Below are 22931 nucleotides of genomic sequence, written 5' to 3'. Positions count from 1 at the left end.
TGTGATTTAACTTTAATTTACTATTAGGCTGCAAATTCAGCTTCCATCTGGACGTGCAAGTTACGCATGCTGTTGCTGCATGTTTGCTTTAGTGGAGGAAATACAGATGTCTTAAACTGCTGTTGAAAGAAAGGAAAGAAATGGTGATGTTTCAAAAAGGACTGTGAAAAAGTGTACGTTTTATTATCTGGTTGCAGTCAGGCTCTGCAGAGTCGTATTTCAAAGTGTAAAATACAATTTGCAGAATCAATTCTTTATTTTTAGGGGGGATTTTGGGATGGCAAATCTTCTCGAGCAGCTTGAGATGTACATTGGGCTCGGAATGGCATTGGACAGCAGGGGGCACTCGGGACAGCCGTTTGCATGCAGTCTGTGCTGAATTTATTGTATTATTGGAAGCCTTGCTTCTATTTCAGTTATTTATAAACGAGTGCATTCCAAATAGTTTGAAAATGTTTTTCCTTAATATAATCCTGGAATACGAAAGACTTTCATCTTTAAAACTGATAGGAGGAAACCACATTCTTGTAAACATGAGAATCTTCCCGCTTTTAATTATTAGCACTTATATGGTCTGTTTACTGCTGAGTAGCTGACAAATCCTCTGCAAAAATACATCTGGACAAATTACAGAAATTTTGGAGAATTAGAAAAACATCTGTTCTACAGAACCGTTTGCTCTGTTTGTAGATAGGTTGTGATTCTCCTGCTTTCGGAAACTCACTTTGGTGGGCTAAATTGTGTTCTTAACAATTCTTTTGCCTGGCTTTTCATACAGGTAGTTGCCATTTTATTTAATGTGGGGCAAAAAAAAGAAAAAAAAAAAAAAGAAATACTTGATGAGATTTAAGATTTTTGAGGATCATTCTGCCAATGTTAGATATACTTTAGGAATTTGTGTTACCAAGAGTTCATCCAGAGGATTACCTCTCTCTAGCTGCCTTGTATTTTTTTGTGTGTGTGTTTGTGTTTTTTCTTTTAGAAGTAATGGATATATTAAATCCTATTCATCTTTTGACAAGTTAAAACTTATCCAGGCTTCCTGCCATTCTATCTTTCTCTTGTGCCTTTTCTTCTCTGAAAACAAGAGCACAAAAGAAAATAAGAGCAGAAAGTGGAGGGAGGGTGGAAGAGAAGAACAGATCAGCCATATCTGGGGCTGCTACCCCTTCCCACAGTTTAGCTTCTAAACAGATGGATGTGGGTTTACAAATGTCACCTTTGGTGTATCTGAATAGGTTTTTTAAAGCTCTTGTGCCATCATTTAACACTTTCCATTAATAGCTTTGCAAATTAGAATTCCTTCTGCTTTGGACCTTTGAACTTGGAGTTGTCTGCCTGGTTTTCAATCTGGCAGCTACAAAAATAGTCTATGAAAATACAGAGGGAAAAGAATTTTTTTTTCCAAGGGCTTTCAGATTCACATAGCATTTAATTGCCACTATCATTAATTGATGTCATCTAATTGGCAGAGTTTATCTTCAGCGCTAGTAGAGTCACTGCATGAAAAAATTGGGCATGCAGTGCTCAGTTCAGGGGAATAAAATCTACAAGAGGTTTGTAAATGAAGGGATTATTGGCTTTGTAACACCAAGTGCGGGAGCATAGGATGTACAGAGCATTGCCCACACACGGTGCTCCCAGCCCTGTGCCACCTTGGGGCTCTGGTGCAATGCTAACTCTGGTGCAGTGCTGACCTTGATGCTGCATTTAATTGCTCACATGTGGTCCTCCTCCTCCCCCCCCAGTCATTCTAATGTTCTTGTGGGGAAGAACTACACCTGGCAAAACCGTGCTGGGACATTTGGGTTTTGTAGGAGATTCCTATAGGACTTAGGTAGATTAACTAAACACTGTCAATTAAAATCCTGTTCTGTGATGCCCCAGAGGGGGATGTTCACAGGACAGCTCTCCAGGCCTTTTGACCCCTTTGTGCTTTTTACTTACCTCATGTGAGGATTACTGTCAGGTACTCACTGCCTATGTGCAATGTCAATATGATCTGGTTATTGAAGGTATTGACAATGAAAATACACTCTCCAGCCTACTTGCTTTAGTGTCAAGCAACATGCAGCATTTAAACAGTTCAATTTGGCCTGTTTTCATTATAAAATTATAATTTTTAACACTTATTGAAGAAGTAAAGCTGTTCTACTCTGAAAATCTGCTAGGGAATTTGCTTCATAAGTCCAAAAATAATGTTATATTTTATAGAATGTATTCCTTCCTATCAACCTCCCCATTTGTTTCTGTTGCATTTCTTCATGGCATTAAACACATGTGGAAGACAGCATTTTGAAATGCAGCATTGTGCCTATTGAGACTCATAATCACTCATAAAATGAACTTTGTCCATTGCAGCAAATTATTGTGTCTCAAGAATGCCTGTTAAATCACGATTCTTCCATTTTCATCTGTAATTAGCTTGAATTTCTTCCCTGCTCACTCTGAATTAAATCTGTAAGGTTGAGTTGCTCTGTTAGCTAAGAGTGCCCATGCTGAATTGTTGAAACTTTTTTGCCTCTCTCTGTATCATTTCCCATCTTCATATTTAATTTATACTAAGGCTGCTCCAGAAATAACGCCTCCTATTTTGTGATATTGGCCCATGACATCAGAGGTGGGTGTTGATGGGATGGCAGTAGAGGTTGAACTTTCCCACCAATATTCATAGCAATGTGTTCTTGCTGTGTGACAGATGGCAGCGGAGGGACACTGACAAAATGACATCTGACATGGAAGTGCATGTGAGAGAAAAGTGTGGAACTGAATTCTTCCATGCAGAAAAAATGACCCCCATTGATACTCATAGGCACTTGCTGAGCATTTATGAAGACCAAACAGTGGATGTGATGCATTTCAGCAGTGACTGCAGTGGTCATCTCCACTGGAACAGACTTTTATGAGTGCAGCATGCAGGCTCTTTATCATCACCAGTGAAAATTCCTAGCTAATGATGGTGACTATTTGAGAAAAAGTGTGTTTTGTAGCTGAGAATTTGCTGTATCCAGTTGTGTTATTGTGCTCTTCATAGCTTCTGCCATTTTCAGGGAACGAAATAGGAGGCAATAGTTTCAGAGCAAGCTACAGATTAGGGGAACTTGGAACTAGATGGATGTGGGGGATTCCACATGCTGTGTTGAAAATGGAGGAGATCCCTCTTTCCTACAGTACTGCTTGTAAGTCCATCTTGTCAGGACATCCCCAAAACATAACAATAGTAAAAATGCTCACTAATCATTTTCAGTTTGTAATTCTGGTTTTTGTTTTTAGCAAAACTTCTATTCTGGTTGCTTCAAAAGTAACAAAACGCAGTGCTTCAGGTACTACCACTATTTACTTGAGAATGGCAACAAACTTCATGACGTTCTGCTTTTTCCATATACAGTCTCTTGAAGCCACTACTACCACAGGCAAGTGAAGAGCACTTCCCTCTTGCATGACAAGCAGCTGATTTTGCTCTCTGTTCCTAGGGCGCTGTGCACAGAGCTGCCTTGACATCAGGAAAGCACAGGCTGGAGTAGCAAAGAGGGAAGGGAGAGTATCAGTTGGTTTCTGCAAGGAGGATTTTGTCTTTAGGGACAAGAGGCTGCACCTAGCTTTAGCTGAGTATGCCAAGTTTCCTTGTGCTGTGGATTTTTACCTGCGATTTACAGTGTTAACTGCTGAAAAATTGAGCAGAAGAGACCGTTCAAGGTCTTACTTTAATCTGGCTCGCATGATGTAAACCTCTGAAAATAGGGGTTTACAATGTAAATGTTTCTATAACTAATGTTATGGCAATTAACTGATGTTCTGCTGGAAACTGCTTTGGAAATCTTTTACTGAGCACAGGACCATCGCACGTTCAACTTATAGGAAGCGCTTTAAAATACAATTGTCTTGATTTATATAAAACGATCCAGTGTTTCTCAGGAGAGATAATTGAGATCTAATCTGAATCCCTGACGAACCACAGCTTCCTGCATTGGCCTGTTGCTATGGGTAACATAAAGGGAGTAAAATAGAACTTCATACGAAATGCCTTTAAACTTTACTGGCGTGTACAGGCATGGAATAGGGCTGAATTTTTTAGCTTAATCTTTGCAAAGCCGATTTGCTAAGGAAATGCTTTTTCCATATTAAGTGAAGATGAATTTAGGAAGAGTACTGTTAGGAAAAATAACTGCTGTTTCTTATGAAGAGCGGGTAAGTGATATGAATTATATTTAGCTAAGGCAAGGCATCCTTGCAGTGAGAAATTAGAAGAAGCTATTGTTATTGGCAAGAAAACTGAGAAGAATGTTATCAGCTCCAGCATGCTTTTTGTTTTGCCTTATAGCTTCATTACTTTAAAGTACTGGAGTTAAAATTCCTTCCTAAATGCAGACATTTGATTTTATTGTCATAGAAGAGTAAAGGGAAACCTTACTGTACCAGCTAACAGTCGCATTTGGAGGTTTATTTATGAACTGTGCCCAGGACGTATAAAGCTAAAAGATCAATAAGTTTCTAATCTGTGCCTATTCTTTTCAGTTCTGTGCAGTGTATTTTGTGCATGCTTTCTGTGCCAGTATGTCAGTATTATATGTGTAGGTAAAACTGTATATATGTTTATATCTTTATAAAAATAATTTTAAGGATGGCTTGGCATTTAAGCCACTGTGTTTATATGTAATAAGATTGGCTTTGTTTGGGGTAGAAAAGTTGAATATTTTTTTCCTAAAGGAATTCCAAATGTCGTGTCATTTACTGTTCAGATGTCATTTCTATAGATCCAAATGTGCAATAGTATTTTTTTTCCTTGAGAATTCTTACATCTGTAATACTTTTATATTAGCTATTATAAGTGCCCTTTTTTTCACGAGAGACGGTTGAAAAGACAAATTATGTAAGAGTTCTCCTTCAAGAGACATTGTGAAGGGGCTTCATTTTCATAAAATTCAGTATAATTACATTAATTACAGTAACATTTTCAACTGAGGATAAAAATGGTATTACACAATGTTTAGGTAAGATACATATGTGAGATATTTATTGGATGGAGAATGTATGAGTAATCTATAAGTAATATGGCTTTGTTTTTGATTTCAAACATTAGGACAATATTAACTATATTTTGAGGCATGATTCTCCTCCCAGAGATCATCAGAGGTCATGGCATTTGCATTAACAATGTTAATGCTATAGTGCATTTAAAAGGATAAAAATACACATATGCAGTGCAAGTCCTGGAGTAGTATGCCTTGAGATCTAGGAACCAGCTCGTAATTCCTTACTTGGCAGAAAGAGAAGTTGCCTTGGGTGATTTAATGAGGGGTTTGAACGAAGCTGGATGCAAGTGATAGGCTCTCCAGAACTAAGTGACAAAGTGTTTGAAAGTTGGCTGCTCCTACAGAGTCTGTAAACCTTCAGTGCTTCATCTCCTAAAGAGTACAGTGAGTTTCTCAAACTTATTTTGTCTTTTGAACTCATATGAGAAATCTGTTTAGAAAGTTGGTGGAGCTAGGTAAGCTATTCTGAGCTGAAAGGCTAAATTAGAGGGGACTTCGGAAAAGATTGTGAGTGTAATACTGTAATCAGCAACTCTCACAGACTCCAAATGCAGCAGGCAGGGAACTCTGAATGCTGCAAGATGCCACTGCCTGTATTGGAAGTAAGAGTGCTGTAGGAAGGGCAGAGAGAGGTCACTTCTAATCTTCTTTTCTTTGAATCTTTTTGGATACTCAGGAAAGAAATAGATATTTCTGTTTAGTCTGCGATTTTGTCATTGCTGTAGTAGAAGAGAGCAATTTTTTTTTGCTCTGTTTATAGATTTCACCCCAATGCATCTCAGGAATAGTTTGAAATACATGAGGAAGACACTCACTCACATTCTATTAAAGGAGATGATTTCATATTGCTCCATTTTGTTATTAAGGCCTGGCATTTCCTAGGATGTGTCACCCCTCCCAGTACCCTCATCGTTCCCTTTGTTCTCCTGGAGCACTTGAGCATGACTATCGACTTGAGTGACGAATCTTGAGAAGGTGAAAAAGGACATTTGGCATTGAGTTACCTGCAGAATGTTTGCACACAGGTTTATTTGTTCTTAGCAGTGTCTGAGATATGGAAAGAATATGTTTTGCTTTTCTGCACCATGGTTTTATGGCAGACTTTGACGGTAATTAGTTAATTACCTAATCCACGTAAAAGGGGATGTTCCTCGGGTTCCTGTCGATTTCCTGGATGAGAGTTTGTGCCAAGGGACAGATGCCATCAAATTGGCATTATGCACCCATCTGGCAGGCTGCAGACCACGAAAGCTACAGGCTGCATCAGCCTTTAAAATTGCTTTCTCCTTTATGCCCTCTCTGCATTTCTTCCCTGTTGTGGGCGCGAGATAGCATGTAGTCTTCCCCCTGCTAATTATTATAAGCTAATCCTCCTTCAGATGCATTGCAAGCAGATCCTGAACATGACATTAAAAACCTCATGGGCCCTTCTGGTTTTTCCACCTACCAAAGAGAGGTGATACAAAGAGAAATTTTACATGCTTTTTTCTTAATCAGAAGTTTATACTATCTAGCATATGCTGAAACATTTGCCAGTTTCGGAGACCTAAAGCATTTTCTATGGTGTATGATAACTGCTTGGGAAGCTGTTGCTCAGTTTGTTGCCCTGGCACCGAGCTCCTCGCCTGGGTTGCAGGGATCAAGACCTTGCCCTGAAGTCTAGGGGAGAGTTCACATCCTCCTCCTTTGGTGTCCGTGCATCTGAGCAGCTCATCCAGCTGGAGGAGCAAGCACGGCTTGTGGCAGGAGAGATACTGAAAGATATTTTATTTCTCCTAAACTTAGTTTTGAAATTTCGGTGTTTATACTCCTGGCACATACCATTGGGATATACCATGGGCTTTTTTCCTGAGCCAGTCTGACACTTTGAAGAACTAATTTCAGTTCTTATCTGGTTGTGAGAGATTTGAGGGTTGATTACAATTCAGATTTTATCTCTGAGTGATAGTTCATAAATACACTGACAAAATGTATACAGGTATGTCCTGTCATTTGAAACAAAAGACTTTTTTTTTTAACTTTCTTAACATCCCTTTACACACCCTGTCTTTCCTCATCTTTCAGAAATGGTCATGTACATGAACCATATAGTTTGTAGCTTCTTAAAAGCTGTGTTTTCTAACAGGTGAGTGTTAGGTTTCATCCAAAAATTAGCTTTCATATCTATAGTAGGTGAAATTTTGCCCTAAAGAGCCTGCTAAGCATGAGCACTGAAGAATGAAAACCATCCCCCAACAGATACTGAATTTTTAAAATGAGATCATCATAGTATTTAAAAAAAAATCTGGTCTTGCAACTTACACCTGCGGACAAATCTAGACAAGTTCCAGCTGAACAGTTTAGAAGAGAAACTGCTTTGTCTAAATGGGAACAGTATGCAGTTACTGACAGTTTTAAATTAAGATTTCTAAGTATTCAGAGTAAGTATGAAGTTTTCAACCTGTTTTTCTTAAATTAGCTGCATTAATTTCATAAATATAGACGAATATATAGAAACGTTCTTATAATAATTCTTGTTCTGTGATCTAAAAATGTAAAGTGATAATGATTAAGAATTGCTGAATAATTTTAGGGGCATGTTACTTAAGAAAACTGCTATGCTTTTGGTATGCATCGAAGCCAAAGGGAATACAAACTGTCTTATTAGCACAGAAAAAGGCAGTTGATGTTTAGGGAAGAATTTCTGTTATTCCTATAGGAGCAATTTTTTGGAGTATTAATAAGTCCCTACTGAGAGAGATTTTAAGATATTGATTCATGACATTTAAAATGAACATTTCAAAACACTAAAGCCGATCCATGGCTGGCACAGTTCTGAGCAGAAGGCTCAGAGCCTTAAGTCAGGCCAAACGGATCGAGGTAAAATTCTGTCATCTCATTGTCCATAGAACTTAATTAAGTGGTACCATTCCAGTAATATTTGAGTTTCTGTGCTAAATCACTCATTTTTTTTCCAAAAGCAGTGTAAATATTCCTTTTATTATAATGAGAACCGTATAAATTTTACTTTTTACCTTTCACAACCACGAGGAAGAATCACTTTTATCTACATTCTTGGAAGCTGCCAAAGTAAATAACCATTTCTGAAACACATGTGTTTTGAAAGATTTTTTTCCCTGTCTTTTCTGCAAAGCAATACTACTGCTTTACCTTAAGTCATCCTTTTCTTCATTGCTCAAGAAAAAACGTTGGAGTTTTTTGTTCATCAGATATACTGTACAGTATGTGGATAGAGGCAGTCATATTTATAATAGAATTCAGTAATGTAAATTAAATTTTCTAGATTACAAACATGAATTAAGTTACAGCTTCTGAATGTATAACATGTTTGCAAGGCTGTACTCAAAACATGAGTGCTTTTTAGATATCTGGATATACCTTTATAATGTTATTATGCTTCACAGATTCAGAAGCATTCCTGTGTAAGAGAACTGTCTTTTTAAAATGCATCTGTTTATCTGAACTGACACTCTAGCAATGATAACAGTTACAGATCAGTTTGGACTTTGAAAATTCCAGAATACGTGTTGAAAACTAAATCAGATCCTCTGATTATGGGAATGATGGAGCTACAGCAGTGCTCTTCAGGTCCTGTCAGCAGCAGTATGAAATTCTGTGGCAAAATACAAAACAAAAGATAAAGAAGAGAGAAGAAACGATTATTCTAAAGATTACTGAGGGTTTCTCTGTATTCTGAGGGGGAGAGGGAATGTTTGTTCCGAGACAGGCAAATTCAGACAGATTATGGATAGATGGCATTTCTCCTGAGCTGTGTTTATATGCCTGTTTTTTTTCTTCTGCATGTTTTCTGTCTTGGAAATGTTGCAGATACATAGGGCATTCTTTCCTAGCTCTTTAAACAGCAGTACAAAATAGGAGAGTTGATTTGTAATTGTTTAGGAAGTTCTTTAAGGGCTCAAGGACACTCTAAATAACCAAGGAAAGATTCTCTAATTTAAAGTAATAAGTTGTAATAACCATTGAAAATCAGTACAAACTTCAGTGTACACATCAGCTGTTCTTCCTATCTGTTGCTCGGCTGGGTATTGAAGTGAAGCTCTGGACTATGTGTTTGGGAAGCCTTTACCTATCTGTTTTTTCAAATGTTTGCTGCCTTGATATAATTTGTGACCAAAGCTGGAAAGTTTAGGGTAGATAAACACCCAAACTTCAACATTTCAATAGAAGTCTAACTGTCCTTGAAAATTTGGTGTAAATTACTATTAGAGATGATGAGGAATTCTACCTCAGACTGAACTTACTGGAACCATTCTTACATCCTTTTGGCTCTCTGGAAGTCAAAAGTCATGAGAAGGGGAAGTTTTCAATCTTTTGGTTGCCGAAATATCTGAAATTTTAATTTCATCCCACATATCTCCATATATCACAGTCAAATTTTCATCTGATGTCTTTGTGGGTCACTTGGAAGGTATCTCCAAGTTTTCTCCTATGTACTGACAGATGAACTTGATTAATCTGAAAAAGATGTTGAAATTTACATTATTAAGTAAATACTTGTGGGATCAAGTTCCAGGACAGTGGTTTAAAGGCCTGGGTGATTTTCATGATGAGGAGGAAATGTCTGTGAGAAGGTAACAGCTGATATCTTTAGATTTCCATCCTCTCGCATTGTCTACTGTTCATAGAATGATAACACTTCACATAATACGTGAAACTCAGAAATTTCTAATACATATCATGAAACTTAAGTAACGCTTATTTTTCTCTTTCTTGTTACAGTCAGCAACTGTCTCTGATGGAGGTAAGCTGAAGCTTGTTTTTACTTTTATAATGAAAATGAAACAAGTTTTCCATATTAAGCAACAAAGCATGTGGTAAATAAGGCAGTAAATGAGAAGATGTGATTCCAAAGTGGTGCAGAGCTCTGTGACTGCTTTGGGAACTGTGCCAGTGAAAATGTTGCAAGGTTATGGTTGCATACTTTCACTGATTTATTTGAATAGTTTTTCTTTGTGGCACATATCTGTATATATGCATACTTTTATTATAACTAGAACTCTTAATTCATAGTGATAAAGAGACAGAGCTAGCATTCTTTCATGTAATTGGACGTTAGATAAAATCTTTATATTTTATTGTCCCTTACATAGCCTGTTGGAGAGATGCTCTAGCTACTAAATTGTAAGCTGTGCTGGTGCATGCATTAAGGCTGAAATTTTTTTGCAGTATGATGTATTATGAGAAGAGGGTAAGTAATATGGTATTTCTAAGATCAGAGCATAAAGTTCTAGAGAACTTCGAAGTAAACTCCTCTTTGCATCACCTTAGCTTGTTTGGTTTGATTTTAAAATGACTTTAATGCTTTAAAGAAACGGCCACTCTTTGTTCAACAGTAGATGATCTTTCTGAATCTTTGAAGTCAATTGAAGCAGTCTAAGTATGCTTCTTCATGGAATCAAGATGCGTAGTTTAGAGTGCACAAGAGGTGTTTTTTGCATGGCAGGATTTGGTTCAGTTGACTGTGCAAGGAAACTCACATTTGTTTGATTATGTTTGGAATTCTTTGACATCATTAAAAGGGCAATTTTCATAAATATAAAAGGGACAAACTGTTGCTCTAATTAGTTCTGTAAAAATGAAGAGATTTTGTGAACGGTAGGGATATTTTTTATAGTAAATGCAAATGTAATTTTAAAAGAAGCAGTAATATTCACAAAATTCCATTGTGTCTTAGTTTCTGATTTCTTGCAAAACTAAAATTCCAGTTAATAAATATAACTGTTTTTGTCTTTTTGGTAGAGCCGTTTTTCAATGGCTGGATGACTTTGTCAGGTATTTTCCTCCTCTGCTATTGACAAAGTCTACTGATGTACTGTCCAGATGAGAACATAGACTCAGTAATGTGTTTTGTCTTATCTGCAAAATAGCAACAGAATGAAACAGATAGTAACTCTCTATTCTGCTATTTGTGAAACATTACCTTTGATTCTGTGGGACAAATGTTGTTTTGTCCCCAGATGTTACCTCTTGTTATCAAAGATTACGAAGCACATCGTTTTTGTTTCTGCATGTATTTGGATGAAATTCTAGGTGCTAAGGGACAAAAAAGTTGATTCATCTTTTTTTAGCCTACCCAAGCTTGGAGATTGCTGTAATAGTACTCATCTGATAGTTGTTTCAACCCTTTTATGTTTCCAGGTGAAAACTTGTTCTAAAGATTTTCAGTTCTTTCAGTGTGGCTGGTTGTATTTCATTCTGATTCCATAGGTACCTTTGTTTTCCCAATTAATTCCAATTTTGTGAAGCCATGGAATTGAAGGGCCCCGTAGGCTGCAGAGAAGAAAGAACAGATAGTAGTTTATACACACTTTTCTGTGTAGTGCTTTCTGTTTTTTCAGCTAGGTCTGAAGTTTTAACTTGGACTCGCTCTTCATACTTAAATGATACTCAAGGGGTGGGGGGACAACAATTTATGTAGAATGCAGTAGTTGAAATGTGTTAAATAATACTGAGTAAATGCTTAAATACCAAGAAAACGGGTTGGAAAAATAAGAACCGAAGTGAATATAACCAGAAAAAACTGAAATGAAATAAAATCCAAATCCATTTTGTTGAGTAAAATGCTCTGATTCATGTCTGAATTACATTTTCAGACCTTTACTTTTGTTGAGAATGTCACTGAAAAGTTTTCCCATCTTCTCCACTGTTACAAATTCATTTATAGGTGCACAGATTTACACATTTTGGAGCACATGTAGATTAGAGGATTTTCACTTGTGTAACCTTGCATACGACGAGTGTAGCAGCAACATGCTTCCCTTCCTAGAATAAGTGTTTGTACATCCATATAGTATAAATACTGTTGTCAAGCTTTAGGCTGGGAAGGGAAAGTTATGTTTAAAAAATACTAATCATTGTTTATATGCACCCTTTTGGTATAGTAGGAGGCATGACACCTCTCTTTATGTTTTCTTTCCAAAGGCAATTAAGCCTCATGGATTTTATTACATTAAAGACAGGCACTGGAAACCATCTACGTCTTGGAAAATTTATTTTATATGGTAACTCAGCTCATACAAGGCTGGGATGTTGTCGTTAGCCAAAACTGTGCACTTGGGCTGTGAAAATATGTAACGTTTAAAAGGTTTGGTTCCTTGAATTTGTGGTGCTTCCTGAGATGCTAACCAGCCACCGCTCTTAATTGTAAGTGACTTGCTTAATGAATTGCAGACAATTCAGCACCCGTATCACCACTGTAGATCAATTACAGCGTCTATGCTTTAAAAGAGCGGAAACTATTTTATATTATCACATGTAATTAGCACATTTCTCCTACTTCCCTACTTGGAAACTGTCCATTGCTGCTGCTGTAGGAAAGGAGCGTAGTGACGCAGGATGAAGGCTGCAACTGATGTTTTGAGAATTGTGTCATCTCAGAGATAGTTGTTAGTCTGCAGCTAATTTCTGGTTTTCACTATTGATACCTACACAGCACTTTACAAAGGCAAACCTTAAGGTCAGAGGACTTATAATAAAAGTACCTCATCATACATCTCCCAGACAGACAGGTGGTATCTTAATAGCTCTATTAAGAATCTCTAAGTAAGTTCTTCTACCTTGCTATTACAGAGATGAGTTCCATGATGCTGAAGTCTATTATTTCCACATGCCTAAGCATATCAGATACTATAGGCATGTCTTTTTACTAAGATACCACTTGCTCTATTATCAGCTGATTTTTGTTTTCAGTATTCATCGTCTAGAAAGAATTTTAGCATGGAAGGCTTTCTGAAGCATTTTTTGAAAGTTTCCTGATGAGTAGAATAATAAATAATGCGAAAGACAAACGAAGGTAACACAAAAAAATCCACCATAAAATCCAAAATAAAACAAACCACTACAGCTTATGCCGTAAACAGAAGTATTATTTCCTCCAATAAGTATATGACTTATTTTTCAGTCACAGTGGCAGTGCACGCTGTAGCTGTGTTCCACAGTAGCATAAATAATTCAGGTTCCTTTAGCAGCAGTAGCCAAAGGTCCTTTCTTTCAATTATTTATGTAGCATTTTATAGTGCTTAGTGTTAAGTATACTATTGGTTTCCTCTGCTTGAAGCCATGAGGGTAAAGAATCGATTTGTTTCGAGTGGTGTAAAAAGCTACCAGGAATTGTTGGGGAGAATGTGTTAGCTTCCCTTATCCCAAAGCTGCAGAGGAACAATGTGCTGGACACTAAGAGCAACCTTCACCCAATGGGTTCCGGGACATTACAGTTGAACTTGGTATGGATTCAGAAAGATGGCTTGCACTGAATGCCTTGAAGTATTTGATTAAGTGGCACCACTGTGGTTCCTATCAGCTTTATCCAGGTAATGTACTTAGTGGTTAACCAGAATACTTTCATTGCTTGAATGTATATGTTCAGATCATTACGAGGAGGATGTGGAGCTGCTCACAATACAAGCTGTATATTTAAAAATATATATTTGTAGGTTAAAATATACATATGGATCTTATGAACAAATGCTTACAAAAACATCCTCAGCTGCTTTCTTTCTTAGTGCTTCTATTAACTTAGATAAAAACCTTCAGAGCATCTTATCCTGAATACTTTGAAGATCTTCTTGATGAAATATGTGCATTTTCTTATATAATGCTTTTTCTTTTTTTTTTTTTGTTAATTAAATAAAACCACAACATGTGTAAACACAAAAGGTGTTAGACATAGTCTTTAGAAGGCAGCCTGTCTCAATTCTATTCTCTGTGTTTGATCAAGATAATAAATGAAACTGAGTTTGCACAGAGAGTGATTATTCCTTGCTAGATTCAGAATTCTTAGATAGGACAAGAAGAAACTTAGGCTCCCTGGGTTCAGGGTGATTAAATAAGTAGCCTTCTTTTAAAGGAGGTAGGCAGGTGTTTGGGAAGTTTCCTCAACACTGTGCTGCTTTCCATGCTCCTGAGTAAAGGTTTTCACAGTACCCTGCTTTGGCATCCTGATATTTCCAATAGCCAGTCCTCATTTTTAAAATACCTTACAAGGAGAAGTAGGCTGCTTTGCACAGCTGTGTGGTTAGAGTGCTTGAGCTTGAGGAACTGGGGCTTTTGGATCACTAAGGGAAATAAAGGGCTCAGTTAGAGTGTCATTATTCCTCTGTTCCAAAGTGGGCTGTGTGTAACTAGGTATGGAGGAGCTGTGAGTCAGGAAACCTGATGCTGAAGTCTTACATGGGAAACATTCCTCTGCAAGGGGAGAGAAACTGGAGTACAGTTTATACGCTCCTGGATAGATTACGTACCAGTGTTATAGTTGGTGATGTTTTCCCCAACTGCTCTTTTTTTTTTCTTCCAATTCTAAATTATACATCGGTACGCTTGCACTGTGCTGTGATAGTTTGTACTCCAGCTATTGATATGTGTAATTAATGAAACAAGAATAACCAGCCCTTTTTCTGGGAAATATTCTTGTTCTGTATGTTTTGGTGTTAACAGGTACTCCAGCAGAAATCTGTATGCACATTTAGAGCAAGGTGACTGCATTTTCTTTTCAAGTGTCAGGGTTAATAGTACTTCCTGGAAAACCCAAATGAGCTAGATCAAGTCCAGCAGAACAGAAGCAGCTTACTGAGGATGAGTAAGCCCTTAGCACTGCTTTAACACTTCGGAGGGCCTGTGCTAGTAGCTCACAAACCTGTTGAAAATGCCATCTTACTTTGATTTGTTTGTTTTAATGGAATCTCCATAGTCTGCAGCATATCAGAGGAATGAGAAGCCAGCAGAGTTTATAGCAAGTACAACTCTGACCCAGTGGAGTAAGCAGCTGCTAGCAATTAGAGGTAGTTAGCAGTCAGGGACGGGTGTAAACACCCAGACAGTAATTGCAATTTGGTCTTCTTCCCTGCCGTAGGGTTGTGGAACAGCTGCCCTTGGAGGAGGGAGAAGCTGACCTTCTGGTGACTGCCAGGCCTACCATTTTGCAGTCCCTCCTAGTCCTGAGGCCCTGTGACTTGCCATTGAGCACTTCTTGTGGCTACACCCTAATTTCCCTCTGTCAGACACGTAGGTTTAAGCGCTTTGGTATGTGGGATGAGTTTACCTTTCTGAGTTCACCTGAGAGTGCCTAGGAAATGTTCCTCATTCATCACTAGAGATCTCTGGGCATTGAACCCTTTCGCAGTGGGGCGGTATCTGGGCTTAGCAACATCTGAAACTGTTCCAGCAGTGGGTGTCTATTTATATCCCGGACTGTAAAATAAAACACATCCACCTGCAGAGTTAAAGCAAAATACCCCAGGTAATAAATTTAGTCGTAATTCTCTTCAGATTCACATTAGCTGCTTTCACAATAGTTTCACTGTGGTGACAGGTATTCTCTAATGAGGCCAACAGTTGACTCGATTATGTTCTTTGATGTGTCTTACAGGGAAAAGTGAATAAATATTTGTTATAAGGAAACTTAGCATTATTTGGTGGATCTTATATTATTATTATTGCTTTTAAACATTTTCCTTGTTGAATATATCCATTCCATTCCCCCTAATCTAATTCATTCTGTTATATTTTTCTTAAACAAAAACTTTGCTTGCAGAAAATTGTAGTAGTTAGATTTTACATCTTAATACATATTTGTTAGCTACAGAATACATTTTAAAATGAAGTTTCAGAACTTATTTTGTCTTTATAACTGTCTTTATGAATGACTGTGTTTCTTAACATAGAGTTTGGAAATGTGAAGTCATCTTGAATATACAGCAGAAAAAGGAGCTCTTGAGAGATCTTATAAAATAGTAATTTGAGTGAAATCACTCCTTTTATTTTATCTGAATGACTAACTATGGAAAATAACTACAGTAGAAATGTCTCTGTAAGGAATCGGCCATTTCTCACCACTTGTGAATTTAGTTCCCTTGAATTTGTAGTGAGCTTTAGATTTGTTTTCCATTTGGTATAGAATTATTGAGGACATTATCTATTTTATTTGGGGATATTATTTTCCCATATCTATTACTACTTATTTTTCAAGAATTAAATTCTACTTTTTTTTTTTATCCCTTCATCACAGATTAATTTGTTTGACGTGTTTCCAGTGCAGTGTTCTTCTCAGAGCAGGGCCCATTTTATATCAGACAGGATTGTTCAGGACTTTGTTCAGTGTTTCCAGAATTAATCAAAACTCAGACCACCTTTATGAAGTGAGTAACCCTGAGTACTTCTGTACTGATTTTACACTCGTGTAAACTGAAAGATGGAAGCAGCAGTTTGTAAAAGGACCTGCAATATATAAATGACAAGCTTGTGAATAAAATCCTGTTGTATGCAGTTCTCTCTCTTACTTAGAAGGGCTGTCTCTTACACTTTTCCACTGTGTGAGCTTCTCTTACTTCTCTAAGAGTTTTTTTCATGTGTACTCTGTTTACTGGGTCAAAGATTGTTTTGGTTTAATACATAAAGTTATTACAAGTCTATGTAGTATCTGTGGTTTTATGTCTCCTCTGGTATTAATTTCCTCAACTGACTTGTTTCTTAAATTTTCAGCCTTTAACAGAAATTTCTTAATTTCATGAAACACTTCACAGAGTCCTTGGCCACCAATTGAGAAGTGTTGAAAGGGTTGCTATCGCCTATTATCAGATAGGCTTTTGTCCACTTTCTGGCAGATGGTGGATTCTTAGAGGTCTGCCTTTCTTGGATAATATTAGGAAGGATTGTCCATGAACTAGGACTGTGCTCCTTAGGAGCGAGAAACAGGGAGAAATATTTTGAAGACTGCCTTACGATAGTAAGCTATAGCAAAAGCTTGCAAAGGGGGTATATTAAATCAAGAAAACCATGCTGTAGAGGAGTGTAGAAGTGAATATTACTGTGACAAATTTGTTTTTGTTTGTTTTGTAACAGAGCTGAATAGCACTGATTTAAAAGACTGCATCAGTGAAAATAGTCTCAGTAGCAATGCGAGTCTTCCCAGCGTACAGAGCTGTCGACGACTTCGAGAAAGAAGAGTTGCAAGCTGGGCAGTTTCATTTGAGCGACTTCTTCAGGATCCTGTTGGTGTTAAGTATTTTTCGGTAAGCTTTGAAAGATAGTATGAGGCTTTTCAGACATCCTGATATCAGTAATTTTTCCGTGTTCTTTTTACTTTCATGATGCTGTCCTTACATAGGACATGCAATAGGAGACTTATGTAGTTATCATCTGAATGTTTTTAAAATTCAAACTGATTTGGGATTGAAAATAGATGTATTTCCTTGCATTTCTGAGTAGCAAAGCTTCAGGTAAAAGTTGAGGATATATTCTGCATTGCATATGATTTTTTAGTAAGATTTCCTATTGTGTATAACATTGATATTTGTTTATTTTTATGTCTGTAGCCTTTTTATAAGAAAAAGGCAAGTTTTAGTAATTATCAAAGAGTTAATGACATTTTCACGTTTGCCTACTGAAACGTTGAAAGTCTTGCTGAGGTGTTGGAAGCCATGTAGAAGGTTTTTTTTTTTGGTGACACAGAGGCTTAGTTTCCTCCTAAAATTCTTTAGAAATATTTTAGGAAGTAATTAGGTAGCTTAAGAGCAGTGACTAAAGTTGCAGCTTGCAGGAGGGTACTGTTGAGTATTTGCAAAGCGTAAGCATCTACATAGGGCATTTACAATGTTGTGAATAGTATCATCTTTATTTTAACTGTGAGGTAATCAAGCTCTATAGGGTTTTGCATCATTGCACTAGAGATCTGTTGTTAATTCTGGATATGTTGCAGAAGGAATTCTTGTGCTGTCAAATCATTTTTAACAGAAAGAATGTAAAGAAACTTATTATATAAGAGATTTATATTATTGGAATCTGCAGTAGCTCCTTTACTGAACATGGAAATGATGAAGGAGTCTTAAATGGTGAAGATACCTGAAAAACAAATTAGCAGCATTTGAGGAAACACAGAAAATAAAAATAAAATGGATATAAAAACAAAATCCTGGATATTAAGATCCCCATCTTTCCATTTTTCCCGGCAAAGTAGCCAAAGCGTTATCAGCATTTCTGCTTAGATACTGAGATTTTCTTTATACAGAAAGTAAAATTACAGTTCTGCCTGAACTGTGGTGCAGTTGTAGTGAAAACTTAGTCATTGTTTCTCATTGCTTTATCAGTAGATTTACTTATGTAAACATAAGAAATTGTTGGTCTTTTTCAGTGCCGCAAATGTTGAAAACTTTAGATAAAATTTTGAATGTAGCTGGTGTTATTAAATTTTCAGAATAAAAGGTTAAAATTGCATCTCATTTCAGCAAAAAGCAATCTCAAACATAAAAAAAATTATAAAAAATAAGTTTTTTTTTTTTTTTTTTTAACTTTACAAAAGTGTATGTGTCAAAGAAATACTCAATTTAAAGAACAGTTATGGAATTCTGACATTTACTGCGCACACCACGATTTTGTTGAGCCTCAGGAGAGATCCAGGGCCATTACTTAGGTTTGTTTACCTGCAACCTGGATATAGTGAAGTGATATTGTGCTACCTGAATATTGGGAACCTGGATGTCATGAAGTCTGACGTGAAAGCGAGTCATGGTGTCTAAAAGAAATTAACATTCCTTCAAGAGGAAGTTCACAAGTTCAGAAAAGCCACGGGACAATATCTAGTCAAAAGATAAAGATATCTGTCTCAAGAACCTCAAACTCATTTATCATTGCATAGTAAGAATCTTGGTCCATTTAGATGCCTTTCCTGAGGACAGCATTGTCACAGAGCAGGAATTACCTGCTAAGGAGAGATTTTGCATGTTTTGCAAATACTCACATTTTGCATAATAGTCTGTTGATGAGAGCAGTCCTCAAGGAAGTGAGAATTGATTGCAGTTCCCTCCTCAAGTGGTTCAAACCAAAAGTCTCCAGCTTCCCAGCTATTTGACAGCTACGTACTATTCCAAGTGTGGCACCATTCAGTCTTCCTAATTGTAGACAGCTGTGCCAATGTTACGTGGCCAAAAAGAAAGCAGGCAGGAGATTCACTGCAAGATCTGTAGTGAAGGCAGCGAGTGGGGAAGTAGGCAGTTGGGTTGTAGTTTCTGCTCACTCATTTGTTTCTTGTCCAATCTGTAATTACATGTAAAATACAGCAAAGTCTCCTGACTACTCTTTCTAGATTTTTTTTTTCTTTGTCTCAGATCAGCTATTACAGGACCTTCTGCTTTAAACTGATAAGCTGCTAGTGGATTTAGATTCCTTGTGTTATGGTCTGCCTCAATTGTTTTCCCACAGTTGGACTCCCTGAATCTTAAAAGGACTAACTTAAAAATTTCTTTTGAACACTGATGCCTAAATCTTTAATGCATAAACAAACTGGATAATTTTCAGACAACCAAGTTAATTTTTTAAGCTTTTTTATCCTTTTTTTTCCTAACAAGTAAAATACACTCAAGAAACATATGCTGATGCAGAAATGAGCCATACAGGTTTGAATCAGGGACAGCTCGTGGTTTGTACATTCTTTGAATTGAATGGGGTCCCAGTCCTTATTTGGACCTTTGGATGCTATAATATAAATGTACTGATTAGGATTTGTTGTACTGGGAGACTTTTTTTTTTTTTTTTTCTGTCTAAGAATGTCTTTTCTAAGGAGAACCCATCTGGCCTCATAAGTGATGAAAGATTTTTATAGCAACCATGTGATACACTAAGTTGCTGAATATGGAATTGATTATGTACACAGTTTGATAATTATCTATCCTATTATACTATTAGAACTGCATTTAAAGGCATCAGATTTACAATGTATTTTAAAGAAGTTGTTTTAAAATATTAAAATTGTTCTCAAAAGTTTATTCACTAGTGTAGATACTACTTAACATGAAATTTCAAACTTCATCTTTGTATGTGGAATTGACTTGATTGTAACTTGATACATTATTCTCAATTGTGTACATTTAGAAAGTAATGAGAGAGGAAAAGTGCTAGGCATATGTTGGACATACATTGATTTTTTGCTTTGATAACTGGACTGTTGTACTGAATTGTTTAAAACTGCAAGTAATTTCTTTTTTTTTATGATGCACTTAACTATTTGTTTATTTTTCCCCCTAGGAATTTCTGCGGAAGGAATTTAGTGAAGAAAATATTTTATTTTGGCAGGCTTGTGAATATTTTAATCATGTACCCGCGCATGATAAAAAAGAGGTAAGTCAATACTGTGTTTCAGTACGTGGTGTTACTTGCTAGAAACTGATACTTATTCAATATTATTGAAACTATTAAAATTATGCTTGATCTTTGCAATGTGATTTCATTAAAATGGTGTTGGAGCCTCAATCTCCTAAGAGTGCTGTCCCAAGTTTGAGATGTTGGGTGTATTTAGGCTTCAGTAGAGTTCAGAAGTAGCTCTAAAAATGGGCTGATGTATTTTAGATGCTGAAAACTGGCTAACCCAGTGCAAAGGAGTGCAGAAAAAGTTAAGTTAATGTGATGACAAGTGAAAATTAGCCTCTGTTGTGCTACTTCAGCTGGACTGTCTTTTCTTGCCAAGAAAATGTGTTTAAAATGTGTTTACACTGTGGAAATGGATTCAGTTTCCTAGTACCTCTTTGCTTGTGTTTGGACACTGTCAATTTTTTTCCCCCACTTTCTTCTGTCTTAGAACATTTTTTTTTCTAAGCTCAGATTAATGTGATTTTTTTCATTACTTCCAGAATGTGTTTCAAAGTAAACAGGATAAAAATAGAGCATTAACATTTTTTAGCAGTGAATATTTAAATGTATATATACATTTTTCTAACTTACAGAAATTCTAAAAACATTCAAAACAGATAATGTGTTCTTAAAATAGCATTTAATATTCTTCTTAAAGTAGCATATTCTTCTTAATATAGCGCTCTTGTTATTTTCATAGTCTAAATTTTATTTTGTTGGCAGCTTTTATTGCTTAAGAAATATTTGATGAGCACTTGTAATTTTAAAGGAAAAAATTATATGAATAAAGCTAACAAAAGCTGCTAAATGAAAAATGTTTATATATTTTTCACTTTATGAAAGTGGAATGGCTCTGTACTTTAGGACAGAATATATCGGTGTTAAAACCAGCTGTATAAAGAAGCATTTGCAAAATTATATATAAATCCATATGTTTTCATATATAAATTCATTTGTTTTCTGCAGCTTTCTTACAGAGCTCGGGAGATCTTCAGTAAATTTTTGTGTAGCAAAGCTACAACCCCTGTTAATATTGATAGCCAGGCACAACTGGCGGATGATATTCTCAATTCTCCACATCCAGATATGTTCAAGGAACAGCAACTTCAGGTAACCACAGAAAGCATAACTTTTGTACACTTATGTCTGTTATCTTTTCATGTGAAGTGCTATGAAATATCTAAAAGCAGTTTCTCATGCTGAATATCTTAATACCTATAAAAAGGCAGAGAGATCAAGATGATAGACATTCTGTTAGCAGTATAGTAAAAGACTGCATAAAGGAACACTTCTTGACTTTTTCTGTTCATATGCGATTATATAGGAAATTGCCACTATTTAGGTCTGAAAAATATAATTGAAATGAAGATGTAGCACAAGGAAGTAGTGTCATGTGATGAAATACCATTGCATATTGTATTTGCATCTGGTTGCTTATTCTTTTCTGTAATGGACAGTTGTGTACAGAAACAGAATCTAATTTTGGTTAAAGTGGTTTGTAAAATATGCTCTGTTTTACTGAAGGAGTCATTCCCTTTTGCTTTAATAGAACTGTCAAAGAGCTTGTTAAAATGTTGATGTTCAAACTGAAGACCTCTGAAGTGGATGCATTTAAAATAATTCTTGATGTTCAGAACAGTTATGTAACAACAGGATATATTTTACATTTTCTGTAGAATTTGAGTTTCTCCTTTTCTTCAAGTAATTCAAACTCCCCACCCTAACAATTTAGCATTAGAAATAATCATGAGATTATGGTATGTAGGAATCAAGGAGGTTGCTTTAACTGAATAAATTGAGCAAATCACGATCTTGTTCTGAGTGCAATGTTGGATTTCATGCTTTTTGATTTAAGAGCAGATGGGTGTAGTAAGCTCCTCCATCTGCAAAGTGGAGATAGAAGGGTAGGAAGGGTAGGTCTTAACTGCTTCTTTGGCAGCTTCTATCATATAAGGAAATGTACAGCCACTCCCTATGCACCTACCAAGGTCTGAGACTTCTTGAGAATTGCCAGCCATGATCTCAGACGCTTTATCGTGCACTCCTCATCTTGGCTTTGTGGACCTTTTCTTCATTTCCTATTTGATTGGTGGAACAGATGGTGTTCTTGTGAGTGTGATGACTGGGCTGATGCAGGTTTTCCTTGTCCAATGAAAATGCTGTGTCCTCAGGTTGGAGGTGGATGAAAATGCTAGCATGAAGTGCTGCTGTGGGTCTGATTCCCATCCATGTGGTCTGCATGGACCTGGCCTGCTTCTCTAAATTGACAGTGCATTTGTAGTTTTCACATCAGATCCCTCATACCTGTTCATCCCACTGGCAGATGATTTAAGCAGGGTGAGAGTTACTTCAGGTTAATTGAGCAGCCTTGCTGCTAGGCATTCCAAACAAGTTACTGATGTGCTACCCAGCTGAGCTAGGTGCTGGGTAATGGACTGCCATGCTGGACTTTGTATCTTGGTTTCACTAAGTCAGTTTTGTGGTCCTGGTAGCTGGTATGACTTTGAGAACACAGATTTGGATGTACAAATAGTTTGTGCAACACACCCACAGACTTTCAATGTTCAGCTCACAGTAGTGATGCTACATTAATATTGAGAATTCTCTGCGTTGTCACAAGACTTCTGGAATTCCAGTCCTGAACATAAAGTGTAAAGGTGTTGATCTGTGGTGATCTGACAAGCATTATGTGATGCTGTGGAATGGAATGTTACTGGTAGATTGTAGTGGAGTTCTGAAAATTATAGTTTTGCAAGAAGAAGA

General features: G+C 36.7%; 1 protein-coding gene across 2 annotated transcripts in view; it reads left to right on the top strand.

Moving 5' to 3' along the window:
* RGS12 (regulator of G protein signaling 12) overlaps positions 1–22931 on the top strand; it is an 80445-nt gene that overhangs the window by 31384 nt on the left and 26130 nt on the right. For both annotated transcript variants that reach the window (XM_031588322.2, XM_090139717.1), the window contains exons 4-7: positions 9774–9795; positions 16890–17059; positions 20067–20159; positions 21135–21278. In XM_031588322.2, coding sequence (XP_031444182.2) covers positions 9774–9795; positions 16890–17059; positions 20067–20159; positions 21135–21278 — 429 coding nt within the window. The remainder of the gene's footprint in view (positions 1–9773; positions 9796–16889; positions 17060–20066; positions 20160–21134; positions 21279–22931) is intronic.

Source organism: Phasianus colchicus, chromosome 4, assembly GCF_987193195.1.
Source record: "Phasianus colchicus chromosome 4, bPhaCol1.hap1.1, whole genome shotgun sequence".
In the NCBI taxonomy this organism is placed as follows: domain Eukaryota; kingdom Metazoa; phylum Chordata; class Aves; order Galliformes; family Phasianidae; genus Phasianus; species Phasianus colchicus.
This window is presented reverse-complemented; position numbering and strand designations above follow the sequence as displayed.